Source organism: Talpa europaea (genome assembly GCF_964194135.1).
Source record: "Talpa europaea genome assembly, chromosome: 12".
In the NCBI taxonomy this organism is placed as follows: domain Eukaryota; kingdom Metazoa; phylum Chordata; class Mammalia; order Eulipotyphla; family Talpidae; genus Talpa; species Talpa europaea.
The window spans coordinates 37527155-37541861 of NC_140079.1; the positions used below are offsets into that span (position 1 = coordinate 37527155).

General features: G+C 39.6%; 1 protein-coding gene across 1 annotated transcript; it reads left to right on the forward strand.

The window, feature by feature from the left end:
• Positions 1–2548: 2548 nt before the first annotated feature.
• MMP27 (matrix metallopeptidase 27) lies at positions 2549–14405 on the forward strand (the record flags this gene model as incomplete). The annotated part of the gene is made up of 10 exons (XM_084249570.1): positions 2549–2650; positions 3500–3738; positions 4829–4977; positions 5064–5192; positions 9537–9698; positions 9875–9995; positions 11204–11334; positions 12129–12288; positions 13120–13223; positions 14164–14405. 10 exons carry the CDS (start codon positions 2549–2551, stop codon positions 14403–14405), a joined length of 1539 nt encoding a protein of 512 aa, XP_084105696.1.
• Positions 14406–14707: the final 302 nt, after the last annotated feature.

Genomic DNA, 14707 nt, shown 5'->3' on the forward strand with positions numbered 1-14707 from the left:
GAGACCAGAAAAAGACTAATCAACACAAACTAAAAATCAAAATCAACAAGCAACTATAGGGCCTCCCCAGTGGCGCAGCAGTTGAGCGCTGGGTTGCGAAGCTGCCTGCAGCCTTTGCAGTGCCGGTTCGATCCCCGGCTGCTCCCTGGCCACTGGAGGAGGGTCCCGCATGGTGCGCAGACCTCTCCTGCCGCCCGCTGCTCCCTTCAGCAGTGTACTTCGGTCCTTCTGCCTGCTCTGCTCCTCGCTCTGGCTCTGCTGAATTCTCTCACCCTCCCAGTGCTTGTATAAATAAATAAATCTTTTTTTTTAAAAAAAAAAGCAACTATAAATCAGAGACACACTACAGTGGGGGGGCAGGGAAGGAGGGGCAGGGAGAAGAAAGACTAGAGTCAAAATAAGGGGGGGTGCAATTGTATGGGGAATATAACTATAATGAAAAATGCAAACATTGTGCAAAGATGAAAAATGATGTAAGAATTATATAAAATAAAATGTTTAAAAAAACAAAAAACAAAAGAACTCTCACAGAATGCAATGTTAGAAACTAAAATAAAATGATACCCAGAGAATGTGAAAGAATTCTTAGAAATTAGATACATATTAAAAACTCAATAGGTGAGTTAAAAATAAAATTGATGGAAAATAGTAAGAAATATATTAGAAACACAGAGATTCAATCCAGGAGGTCCAACAGAGATGCATTCCAAAAAAAAGCAAGAGAATGGGGAAAAAAAGATTACCAAACTGGTTGATGTCACTAGGACAGTTTTATAATGGGTCCAAACTGGCAAAAAGTCTTGGAGGAATGACTTCAAACAAAATGGTATTGCTAGTTTTCCTATTATGTTTGATTAATTTGAGACTATTGGAGAATTGGGGAAGAATCTGCAAATAAAACTAAACTATCGGCTTCAAAGGGATAGGGGTGGGGTGCAGTGTACAAGAAGGGAGATGAGATCACAGAACATTCTAAGGCTCTCTTGAGAATGTTTTCATAGTCACAATTGCATGAATACCAATTGCTAACTTCTCTAAAAACTTAGGAGAAAATAACAGGCAGGGTCCTCTTCTATAAACAGATTATAATAAAAATTAACATTGAAAAGTCAACAAATAGTAGGAAAAGCATAGTATTTATAAATGTGAAATTCAGCATCAGGAAAAAAGCTATAAAAATTTAAAGAACTTATCTCTGATGAGGAAGATTTAAAAGGCATGAAATGTGGCAGAGGAAAGCTGTTTTTCATTATAAACAAATATCATTTGATATTTCTCTCTTTTTGGAGGGGAGGGAGTAATTCTGTTATTTGCACCATTTGCTCAGAAGTATTTTAGAGTTTAAAAAACACAGAAGAATAATATAATGAACACACTTGTAATAGCACCCACCTTAGAAAAATAAATCATTGCCATTATTACTGCTATAAGACAAATGTTTTCATGTTTGCACTATGCTTTTCTCCCTAGAGACCAAATAGATTTTTAACACTATATATACATGTTCAGTAAGTCAATAAATAGTATTTCCTAAAGAGGATGTATTATCGGGATAAGTTTTACATGCAAAGGAAGTATATCTAACTTAGGATTTATAGTAATTTCTTTGGCTATGTCACAGAAATTTTATTGAGGATAGAGATAAGAATATTTGGAAAGGACTATGAGTTAAGGAGTTAAATTTGTGAAAAGACAGGGAGGGGATTTTAAAAAAATAGCAGAAGAAAACAGCAGGATGCATGTATTTGTTCAGCCAGATTTCCTATATCTCACTTCCAACACACTTGCATTATCTCAACCTGCGGGCCCTTCTCAGTCTCTAGAGTCTTCACTGTGGGTTTTGCCACTTGCCCCCATTTTTGTCTGATATTAGTCTCTGTATGTGTCTGAATCCTTCAACAAGACTGGAATGTTACCTTACTCATGTTTGCTTAAAAGTGACAATAAAATGCTCAATAAACATTTGGTGTTTGCCCTGCTTAATCAGGAAAATCTGTTGCTGATTCAATTTTGTTTTCATGACATATCATGCTAACCAAGATATTTTGGAGTTTCATTCAAAATAAAATTATTGTGTAAACATTCAAGAACGTATGCTTAGGAAAGCCTCCAACTGCAAGGACAAATGTAATTTGAAGAAGGACTTCATACTATATTCAATTCAGTAAGTCAGGGATACATTCTGAGAACTGCATCACTAGGCAATTCTGTCACTGTGCATAAATCCTAGAGTGAGATCACACAAACCTAAATGGTACAGCCCACCGCACACCTAGGCAGGCTCTAAGGTACAGTCTTTGGGAACTACCCTCCCTCTTGACCAACACAGCACTGTAATGAACATTGACTGTGTTGACTAAACAAATGAAAATCACGATTGCAAAATCCAGTCAACCTAAGAAAAAAAGTCTATCATGAAACACTTCATGGCAAATGTCCTTTTCTGTTATTAATTAAATGATCATACAAAAGCCAATTCATGCCACGTCTCACTATTATTCTCTAAATTCTATGCAAACAGAGCCAGTCTTCAGCTAAAGAAAGAGGAATGAAGAGCTTTCTGCTTCTGTTTTTGCTTTTTATAACATTTTCTTCTGCATTTCCTACAGACCGAAAGACAGAAAATGAAGAAAACATGCAACTGGCTCAGGTACTGTGTCAATAAACATTATTAATGACTATCCATAAAAAGTTCACTCTATTGATTGTGTTAGGACCTAAAAAGAGAGCAAATTCCTGCAAATTCTGAGTCCTGGATTTTCTTGTGAGAAGGAGCTGTCTTTCATTCCCCGAGTTCCAAGGACATTGGGAATTGTATGAGGGGTGGTGAGCAGGGTCGGGGTGGGGGGGGGCAGCGGGAGTGGGGAGTGAGAGGCAGGATCTGCTATAAATGAAGAGAGAGTGGGAGGAAAAGAAGGATCACCCTGCAAAAAGTGGAGCTCTCTATAAAAGCATTTCAAACCCAACTAGGAGAACCCACTGCAATCTGACGTTTATCCCTGCATGTGTGAAACATAACGTTTCTTTGGATATTCCCTCTAAAAATCAGTCCAGTTAATTTGCTTTATTCAGACAAATCAATTAAATTTGAAAATTGAATATTTACTGATCTCTTCTAGAATTTGTTTCAAAGAAACACCAAAATAAAAGTAACAGCAGATGTAAGACATGTGATCATGTGACACGTAGCAGCCTGACTCTCCCCAGGGCTTGGAATTCTATGGGCTCCAAGCCACCAAACTGCACCCCAAACTGTGCTTGGGCCAACTGTGGTCACACATGGTTCAACCACCTCTTGAAAACTGAAAAAACAGGGTGACTCTATTCTCTCCTCTTTGCTTCCTAACTTTCTTCTTTTATCCGTTGTTCCTTCCTTTGCCTCACTCCTTATTCCCTTTCCCTTCTGCCAACAGCCAAAAGGCTTTTCAGGCAATTTGTTTTATCTTGAGATGGATATTTTCTCTCCTGTAGTCTATGCCTTTTTTGTCTTTTTGGTCAGGCTTATCTCAACCAGTTCTACTCTCTTGAGCTAGAGGGAAACTATCTGGTTCAAAGCAGGAACAGGAGTCTCATAGATGGTAAAATTCGGGAAATGCAAGCATTTTTTGGATTGACAGTGACTGGAAGACTGGACTCTAGCACTATTGAGATCATGAAGACCCCCAGATGTGGAGTACCTGATGTGGGTCAGTATGGCTACACTCTCCCAGGGTGGAGAAAGTACAACCTCACATACAGGTAACGTTTGTGTCAACATATTTCCCCCTAACCCAAAAGAACATGAATATAATCTCTAGGGAACAAAAATAATAACAGTTCATTTTGTCAAGCACTTCCTGTGTACCTGGCACTTCATGGATACCCTATATTCCAATCAACCAAAAACCTGTGAGACAGGCACCTCTATAATTGCTACCTTAAACACAGAGGAACTAAAGGTTCCTAACTATAGTCAAGGTTACATGCTCTTCCCACAGCCAAGCACTGGCAGACACACTGATCTCTAGCTTTGGCCACACATTTCCGTATAGGTGTGGAGTATAAGCACTGCCCTCTCATGGCAGATGCTTGAAGGCTCAGATTGAGTGTGCTCAAGAGAAACAGGAAGACCCTGCAGCACAGCCAGTTCACATGAGAGACACGTGTGAGTTACAGGTAGCAACTCACAGATGGATCCCAGGGGAGGTGAAGTGTTTGCCTCAGACATTGAAAGAAAGGGAGCTGCCTAATGGGCAGAAAGACGTTCAAGTGTGCCTGACCTGAGAAAGAGGTTCAAGTGTGCCTTGACCACTACCCAAGAATCCTCTGTCTGGCACTAAAGAGTCTTTCTGATAGTTTCCTGAAGTTGCCTGAAGTAAAGGAAATGAGATAAAAATAAGTTTAGTAAGATACAGAATATAAACAAAAGGAAAATTTTTTTTCCTGTGTAATTAACTGTTTGTGGCTCTCAACTGAGATATATGCCTAAATTTGGTTTCCACAAACCATTTGAGAAAGTAAATCTCAATTCGTTTTAGGATATATTTATAATGTGTTCATAAATTCAGCAAACACATGAGTTGAATGCTCTCCCATTTAGGTATGATCTCAAGGAAGTCATTTAACCTCTTTGAGTCCATTTGTAAGGGTTAGACTACTACCTGATGGATAAGAGAATTGAACTGCATAGCATATATAGGTGCCTTATTTACATAGCTAAGCATTGTGCAAGTGTAAAAACAGCACCATATCCAGTTACTACACAGCATACAGCTGATAAGATAGAAATGATCTTTTTGCAGGATGTGTATGCATACATGTAATTGATATATTTCTGTTCATTTTTAAGAATTATGAATTATACCCCAGATATGGCACAAGCTGATGTGGATGAGGCTATTCAAAAAGGTTTGGAAGTATGGAGCAAAGTTACTCCCCTAATATTCACCAAAATTTCCAAGGGGGTCGCAGACATCATGATTGCCTTTAGGACCCGAGGTAAGATTTCAACAGAAATAAAAGTTATTTTCATCTTAGGAGATTTGAAGAGGCTGATCATTTTTTCCCCATGCATTGTCTCCCAGTCCATGGTTGGTGTCCTCGCTATTTTGATGGCCCCTTGGGAGTCCTCGGCCATGCCTTTCCTCCAGGTCCAGGCCTGGGTGGAGACACTCACTTCGATGAGGATGAAAATTGGTCCAAGGATGCAGCAGGTGAGCCAAATTTTCTCTATGAGAAAATGGTATTAGTCTAGAGTATCCCTGGAAAGAACAGCTTTTCAGTTTGCTATTTTTCACTTGCCAATTTGCCCACATGTTCCATAATTTCTGTTTTCCAAGGTGTATTCAGTATCTATTCAGATGATTGTGCCTGTCCAGTTCAGAGCCATGTACACACAACACCCTTGTGAAGCCTCAGGGCATTCTTCACTTACTTACACATTCACTCATACACCCACCATGTGGGGAGGTACTCTAGGTGCCTGCAACTATGCAAGGTGTGGTATGGATCACAAAGTCATACCAGAAATCTCTGGTTCTTTGGAGGTTGATTACCTGTGTGGTGTATAAGGCCTGAACTCTCATACCATTATGCAAGACTGAGTGTGTCCCATGCATTACCCATGGCAGAGGCCATCTGTGGCTTGAGAGCTGACAGAAGATGCTGAGAGGTAGTAATTGTGTGTTAGGGGTTGGGATGTGGGTTCATGGCCCACAGAGGTCTACTTGTAGCATGAACTTCCTTTTCTAATTCTTGCCCCTGTGCCAAGGAATAAGACCCCTGTCTTTGCATTTGACCTATTCCTTCAGACTAAACGGATTGATTTTATTTTTCTTAATTGGCCTGCCTGGTATTTTATTATTTTGTGCATCAAAAACAGCTGTTTCAGTAGACTCTCTTATCTCAGGTCTGGTGTTTGGTTGCCAGGATCCCTAGGAAGCAAAGCCTGTGATTCTGTTAATGGATGGTCCACGAGATCACAGCACAGTCCTACACAAGTGAATCCAAGATAGTCTGTGGGTCAATTTTATATTTTCTGCAAAAGCAGAAAATCAGTGATTCTAAATGACCCATGGCTACTCGTGGTTAAGTTTGGCCATGCGATGTGACTGTTTTTCAAAGTGCTAGTGAACAAAGAGGGTAAAAATGTCAGCGCTGGCTGTGCTTCAGGCTCCAGGGCCATCACTGTGTGAATGAGCATCACTGACATGAGGATGAAGAAGGGAGGGTGGCATCACAGGAAGATGACCAAAAAGTTGAATGGATCATGTCTGCTATGTATCCTCTGCTGAGTCGTGTCCTAAAATTTCCGTGGATTTGGGCTACATGCCAATCCGATCAGGCAGTAGAAATGTTCAGTTTAGGAAATACCTTCATGCTTACCAAAATCAAGAGGACTCCCCTCCCTTGACAGACTTTCCTTTCATAGATGGAGGCAGAGATTAGTCAAGTATTTCACTGTCCTTTCATCCTACAAAACCCAATACTTAATAGTAGTTACTATAACCCACATTACTACAAGCCCTCTGCCAGTGGGATGTATAGGGTGGGTCATTACAAAGTTCAGAGAGTTCTGGGCCCCGAGTCAGCAAAACTTACTTGAGCAAGAGAAGGAATTCACAGAGGCCTCAGCCAGGTTCAAAGAGCAGTTTCAAAAGAGGTGTCTTCTTATTTGTTTTGATATATCTCCTTAGGGTCAAAATTTTGGCCTTGGGTGACACCCAATCATAGCTCTTTGCTCACTGGCATAAAAGCAAACATATCTCCCTGTACTCTCTAATAAAAACATGAAACTTCAAGCAAATAAAACCTCCAATCAACTGGGAATTTTATTTTATTTTTACCTTTTTTTAAAGATTTATTTATGCATATAAGAACTGTGGTACAGGCCGGGGGAGTGGGGTTAGAGGATTCACCAGAGACAGAGTGGGGCACAGAACAGGCAGATTGAAGTACACTGCTGAGGGGAGCAGCAGGCAAGGCAGGAGAGGTCTTCTGCGCCATGTGGGTCACCTCCCTGGCCGGGGATAGAACTCATGCTACACTGGCTGCAGATCGCTTCATAGTGCAGAGACATAACTCCTTGTGCCACCAGAGAGGCCCTAAACTGGGATTTTTAAATAGGAAAGTTGCCAATAATTTATAATATATATGACAATGTCCTTAGTTGGGAGTAGGTAGACTCGCTCTGGAAAAAGGGCAAAAACGTCTTAGTGTGATCTGCTTGGGAACAACATACAATAATCACCTGCTAACACCAGTGACTTCCTTCTGAGGAAGAACAAGTGACTGCATAATAATGCTGGATGGGTTGAGGCACATGTGGAGAGTTCCCTGAGAACCTCCCAGGGTCAAGCCTGCATTTGCACGTGTGCTGCACACACGCATGTACTTAAACAACAGAAACAGGCCTTTCAAGTGACTGCAGGTGTACAGAAGTTGTGATGTGGAAAGACAAAGGCCCACAGTTTGACGGGTTTGGCTTTTGGTTTCTATAAAATTTATTTATTTTATTACATAATCATTCTCCTGTTAGGTGTAGTCCCTGAAGATCGGATTTCTTTGGGTCTTTTCAATTTACAAACTGAGGAACCCTGGGCAAGTTCACTGATTTGTTTTATTCTCTGTTTCTCAATTTACAAAACACAGATACTAATGCCCCGCTTGCAGGAAGATGATGCAGGTTACCAGGAATAAAAATGAAGACACCTTGCAAAGCACTTGCCCATAGTGCACATTCAGAAAATGTTTGACATTGATGGTTGGTAATTATTAGTGTGGTTGATGATGATTAGTGATTTCCAGGCAGAGGGAAAAATATTCACAAGGATGTATAATGCATCGTCCACTTAGTTATCTCTCCAAGGCAGTCAAAGCATCTTTTCTACAGTGTCATTGGACCTATAATATTGTAATCATATGAAAGTACTCCACAAATATTTGGTAAATAAAGTCATTCAGCAATCGTTCAGAGTAGATTCCACATTCCAATAATGCAGGCTCTATGACCGAAATGGAGGATATGATAGTGGAAGATAATGGAGGAAATGAGACTCAGATGCTTCCCTTCAAGGGGGTGCACATAATCAATCAAATGGCAATTAAAACCAGTCTTATTAATGCTGGGATTAAGGCAATTAGAGCTGTGCAGTAGGAGCACATGAAAGGAATGCAAACCCACACACTGACCTAAAAGCTCAGCAGCAACACAGAAGGCAAAGCTGAGTGAAGAGGGCACTAAAGAGTGTTCTAGACAGAGTGACCCAGCCAACTCAAGTATTAGAATCATGTCAGAAGAGAGTTAAAATGGCAAATAGGATTCCAACTGTAAAGAGTCTTGAAAGTCAGGATGAAAGTCTGGACTTCACTTAGAAGATTTGCATTTGAAATATTTTTTCCAAGAATCATTTGTCCTTTAACTTGTCTGGAAGCACATCCAGTGAGTAAAGGCCAGAGGGGAAAAGCGTGAAAGACTGTAAGATAATCCTCTGCCATTCCTTGTTTGCTTTGTGCACATATCATCGGGCAAGTCTCCACCATGAAAGGCTCAGTCTTTTCCTTAGGATCCATAGGCTCTGTCCTTGCAAATCTAGAAGTCTTTTTTATGTTTAGAACCTTACAGACTAGTGGGAGAGACCGAGAAAAAAGAGGCAAAATTCCAGCAGCCTGGTAAGATTCTGGTAAGGATAAATGCAGGGTACTCTGGTCCTGTGTAGAAGGTGCATCTAACAATTCTTTTACACAAATAAACACATGGATAACCAGCAACAGCAACCGTGACTAAACACCCACTGTTGATAAGCAGCTTAGCAGTCACCAAGAATAAAAGATGGTGGTCCCTGTGATGAAAGGATACACAACTGGGTGAAAGGAACAAACAGTTCCTTTGTGCTATGGCTGAATTAAGTCTATGGAAGCTCAAAGAGATGCACTTAACTCAATCTGGATAGAACTGGGGGGATAAGGTAAGCCTGGTGAAGGAAATGACTCTAAAGGGGATCCCTGAGGAATAAGCTAGTTAGGCAAAAGAGGGTAGCAGAGAAAATAATCTGGGCAGGTGAGATGAAGATATCAAGACACACAGATTTGAAAGAACAAGGCAAGATAAGAAATACAAATGATCCAATATGTCTAGCTTCAGGAATATAAAAGTAAGATAGGGCTGGACAAAAGGTAGAGACTAGATCATGTAGGGCCATGTTAAGGTCACTGGACTTTATCTTACAGTCAGTGAAGAAGCTCTGAAAATAGGGAGAAACTACCCCTGTTAGTACAGCCTAGCAACATCAAAAAATGATGACAAATTTTTTTAAGAGGATCCATTTCTGAGACATTTGTTGCCTACCATGTGCTTACTATAGGTGTAGCTCCCCATGATGTGAATAATACCAAATTAGTGTGCAAATATTGCCCAAATAAACAATGGCACCTTGTTATAAGAATGACATACATTTAGCAAATCTTTTTTCTTTTCCCTTAGTTACTTCCTAATCTTGGATGTAACCACAAAATTTTAGTGGATTCACAGACTCATATTTTCCCTATTCTTTGTGAAGGATTCAACTTATTCCTCGTGGCTGCCCATGAATTTGGTCATTCACTGGGGCTCTCTCACTCCAATGATCAGACAGCCTTGATGTTCCCAAATTATGTCTCCCTGGATCCTAACAAATATCCACTTTCTCAAGATGATATCAACGGAATACAATCCATCTATGGTGAGCAACTTCATTAATCTGAATACATGTGAACTAGATAGGAAGCTTTCAGGAAGGAAGCTGAGAAAATTACTTCTTGAAATATTATCATGAAATACTCACTTGGCTAAGATCCTCTGTAGGTATATTTCCAGACACCACCCTAGTTCACTGTGGTATTTCTTTTCTCATCAAAGGAGGTCTGCCTAAGGCACCTGCTAAACCAAAGGGACCCCCTATACCTCATGCCTGTGACCCTGACTTGACATTTGATGCTATCACCACATTCCGCAGAGAAGTGATGTTCTTTAAGGGCAGGTAAACCTACTCCCTTAAGCACCTCAACTTTCTATGAAGATGTATCTTTACAAGAGATTTGGGGATAAAGAGGGAGATGGGGGGTAGTGAGAATGTACGCCTTTTACTTTTCATCTTGAAATTCTTCTAATTGCCCATGCTATTTGACTGTTTTTCTATATGCATATACCTCTTACTTGTTTAATCAATTAATTTTTAAGCAGTGTTTTAAATTGTCATTGCATAAGAAAGTGAAGTAGAGTCTAATTTCAGTGGCTTCCTGGCTAACATAATACACCAATACCAGTTGGACTGACTTATACCATTTCAGGAAACAATTGATGGAGTTTCAGGAATTTTGTAACATAGTTCACATCATTTCAGTAGCTGGAAATTGGCCATGTAAGAATATGTATCCCATGGAAATGAGCAAGTGATAAAAATGGCCTTTACCTACCTGGAGAGCCAGATTGTTAAACATGTATCAGCAGACATTCCTCAGTGTTGCTTTGATAGGAAATCTTTTCTTTCACCACACACAGGATTTTTGGACTTAAATTATGATATATGATGCGTCAGTTATGTATAGGTTGTGACATTATTTTCAGAATGAACTATCAGGACATATACCATCTGACAAGGATATATGGACAACAGGGGTAACTATTTGAAACCAAACTCTCTCCAATAGCTCTACAGTCCTGTGTGACACTGTCACTACTGTGCTCCTAACAGCAGGGGCTGGGAGATCACTTGTCAGGGGGCTAGGTGGGTAGGTGGGGAGCAACACGGGTCAGAAGATGCAGGTAAGGACTTTTCAAGTTTCATTCATACACTCAGAAGTTTACGGCCAGAAGGGAGCATCTGAGGAAATATTTTGGCATGCTAACGATAACATTCTTAATTCTAGCAAACACCAGACCCAAAGTTCTTCTGGCAAACCAGGGTGTTGCCTTAGCATGTTTAGTATTGCTACTGTGGCCACTCAGAACTACCTATGAGGCTTCAATGTGTACCCAAAGCAGTGGACACAAAGGCATGCCCTTGATGGTCCAAAGGTAGAACTGTACACACAAGCACCTAAATTTGCTGATGGAAACTGTGTTAACACTCTCAATTATTTGAGAAAAATACCAAGAAATTAAATAAAAGACAACACTAAGGCTGCAACATTTTCACTGATATAGATACATGTAGACTGTATGTGTAAAGTATTTTTGTTAACACAGGCATCTATGGAGGATCTATTTTGATATTACCGATGTTGAATTTGAATTAACCTCTTCCTTCTGGCCATCTCTGCCTGCTGATATTCAAGCTGCATATGAGAATCCCAAAGATAGGATTCTGATTTTTAAAGGTAACTTTGCCCACCATTATTTCTCTCTCCCTGTGGCTGTATGATCTGGTAAGTGGATATTTTGATGCAGGGAATATAATTTTCATGCATGAACTAAATAGAAAGGTCTTCTGTGCTAGTTTTAGATTCCTGTCATAAAGAACAGCTATCCAGGGATTGCCTGTGTTTATGAGGATAAATGCCTTCCCAAAGCACAGGAGCTAAAAGAAACCCTTATGATAAATTAAATAAAGATAATTCCAAATAAAGATAACTCCTCTTTCTTTTATATTGCCATTTCACTAGGGTTGACAGATTTGGCAAATGAAAACACAGGATGCTTTGAGTTTCATACAAACAACAAATAATTTTTAGTACAGCTATGTCCCTTGCAATATTTTGCATGCACTTATACCAAAGTTAGTTACTGTTTATTTGGTATTCAAATTTAACTGCTATCTTATACTTAATCTAGCAACCTAACTTTATATAGATTTCATCAAATTGCTTGCCTTTGAGAACACTCAGGAACTGAAATTTAAAAGAACATGGCCAAACAGACTTGACTGTTTTTATCAAAGTTAGAAAAAGCAGTGGATACCAATTGATATGAGTGTGCAAGTTATTAAATGTATATTCAAAATTTGATATAAGCAACTAAAGAGGTGGTAAAAATGAATAGAGAACTAAGATACTAAATCTCAAAGCATTGAACTGGGGAGGAAATAAGAATCTCCATATTTTCAAACTTCTTAACACATCCATTTCTCCCTGTAGGAATCAGAGTAGGCAATAATCACTTTCTTTCTTCCCAGATGACAAGTTCTGGGTAATCAGAGGCTATGCTGTCTTGCCAGATTACCCCAAATCCATCAATATGCTTGGCTTTCCAAGATATGTGAAGAAAATTGATGCAGCTGTCTGTGACCACAACACCAAAAAAACCTACTTCTTTGTGGGCATTTGGTGCTGGAGGTAAGTTTACAGACAATTGATTCCCTTGTTTTATGTAGTGGAAAATATACACATTGCATCACTTTCACACAGGAAAAAAACTAAGATGACCTATAATTTTCTTAAAGCAAGTTATGATGACAGAGACTTAGGTAGATAACATTCACCAAATCAAAGAACATTCCAATGAGTCCAGTTATCTTTCTTCAATGTAAATAATAAAGATTTAGCTAAAATAATAAAGCTGACAATGGCAACTAAATTGCCAATGACACAAATGAATCCAGTCAAAAGTCAGGCTGAGCCCTTACTTTGATTTAATATTTCCTCAAAGAGCATCAATCTGGGGCCTCCCCGGTGGCGCAGCGGTTGAGCGCTGGGCTGCGAATCTGCCCGCAGCCTCTGCAGCGCCAGTTCGATTCCCGGCTGCTCCCCGGCCACAGGAGGAGGGTCCCACATGGCACGCAGACTTCTGCCTCCCGCTGCTCCCCTCAGCAGAGTACTTCAGTCCTTCTGCCTGTTCTGTTCCCGGCTCTGCCTCTGGTGAATTCTCTTACCCTCCAGCGCTTCTGACTGTACCCAGTGCTTGTATAAATAAATCTTAAAAAAAAAAAAAAAAAAAGAGCATCAATCTGAATAATGATGTAGCTTTCCCCTTCATTTCTGGCTTAGAAGAGACTATCAGTGATTCAATGAAACATAACCTTAGCCATATTTTTCACTGATGCAAATAGTTTTTATCTGCTAGGCCTATTTCTTCCTCCACATGCCCACTTGACTCCAGGTTAGGCAGAAGTAAAAAGTTTCCCCAAACAAAGATCCCCTGCAAATCTTGCCAATTCATGTACCCAGGTATGACGAAGTGACAGCAACCATGGACAAAGGGTTCCCACGGCGGGTGGTAAAATACTTTCCTGGAATTGGCCTCCGAGTTGATGCTGCTTTCCATCATAAAGGTAAGCATCCATTCCAAAGCTATCAGGACTCAGACTTTATTGACTGTGAAGAAGACAGCACAAAATCTTAAACATTTCCATTTAAATGTAATTTACTACTCTTGAGTATATGTAATCATAAACTATAACCCTGCAGGCATTATGGAAAACTGAATCCTTAAGTCCTGAATTGTATTCTCAGTTAAACTATTTCAAATCTATGTTAAAAAAATGCAGAGATTAGTCTTACCTATCATTGATCCAAGAAACCCCATAAAAGCATTTTAGGTGACTAATTGCATCAACTAAAGGGTGATTCTCAAACTACAGAGTATGTAGTTTAATATGCACAGCTTGAGTTTGTGTGTGAAAGCTACAAATCCTTCCATTTCTGAGGTAGAAGTGCAGGTCAGATCTGGGAAGCTATAGTGTTAAAAGAACCTCCGGTAAGGTAACGGACCAATCAGTCCAGCTGCTGTCCTCAAAGACAGCAACCTAGACACGGAATCAGCAGGCACCTAAAATTGTTTTTGAGTGACACATTTTTATTCCAATAAAACCTAACACAGAACCTCAACACCTGAAACAGATAAAGCAGAACAGCTCAAAGAAAATGAGGATGTTGAGTCCAAGGTCATACCCACAAGGGCCTCCTTCTCAACTAGTCACTCTTTTGAAACTTTGCTTGAAAACCTCTGACACTAAACCACAGCCTGCCTAGAAAAGTAGTGAGCCCCTTGAAACTCACATTTTATTCCCTGACATCTTCCTCAGAGAAATAAAAACAATACGATTTCTCATATGACGGTAACAGATAAAATATATCTACATATTACTTAAGTTTCTTTTTTACTCCCACAATCTTCAATTATTTTATTCTCTATTTGTGAAATTAAACAGTGTGGAAGCAATGCTACAGCTGTACACGGTAATTAATCATGATCATGTGCCTTCTCCCCAGGATTCTTCTATTTCTTCCGTGGATCAAAGCAATTTGAATATGACCCTAAGGCAAAGAATGTTACCCGCAGGATGAAAACCAATACTTGGTTTCAGTGTAAAGAACCATTAAACTCCTCATCTGATTTTACTATCAGTGAGGAAAAAGTACATTCTGGAGGAGTGTCAATGTCTTATAAGAATGTAAACGTGCTTGTTTTCAGTATTGTTCATGTGCTGAAAAAAATCTACAATTACCAGTAAGTTCATAGACCCACAATAAGCCTCAAGAGATCTTTTAATCTGAAGTCTGCTAAAAAGTAGAAGAGAATTATTCTTTAGCATGAAGTTTCCAGTCTAGTTCTAAGTACCTACAAGATAAAGACTGAACAGCCATTTTGAGCTGCTGGATTTTTTTTTAACAGGAAATTTTTATATAAAAGCAAAATTCTCACTGTACTTTAGCCCATTTTGTTCTGTGGACTTGAAGAAGAAAGCCTGTGTCTTATTATTAAAGCATTCTTGAGCATTCTATTTTGTCTAAGCCTTTGGAGCTGGAGAGACCC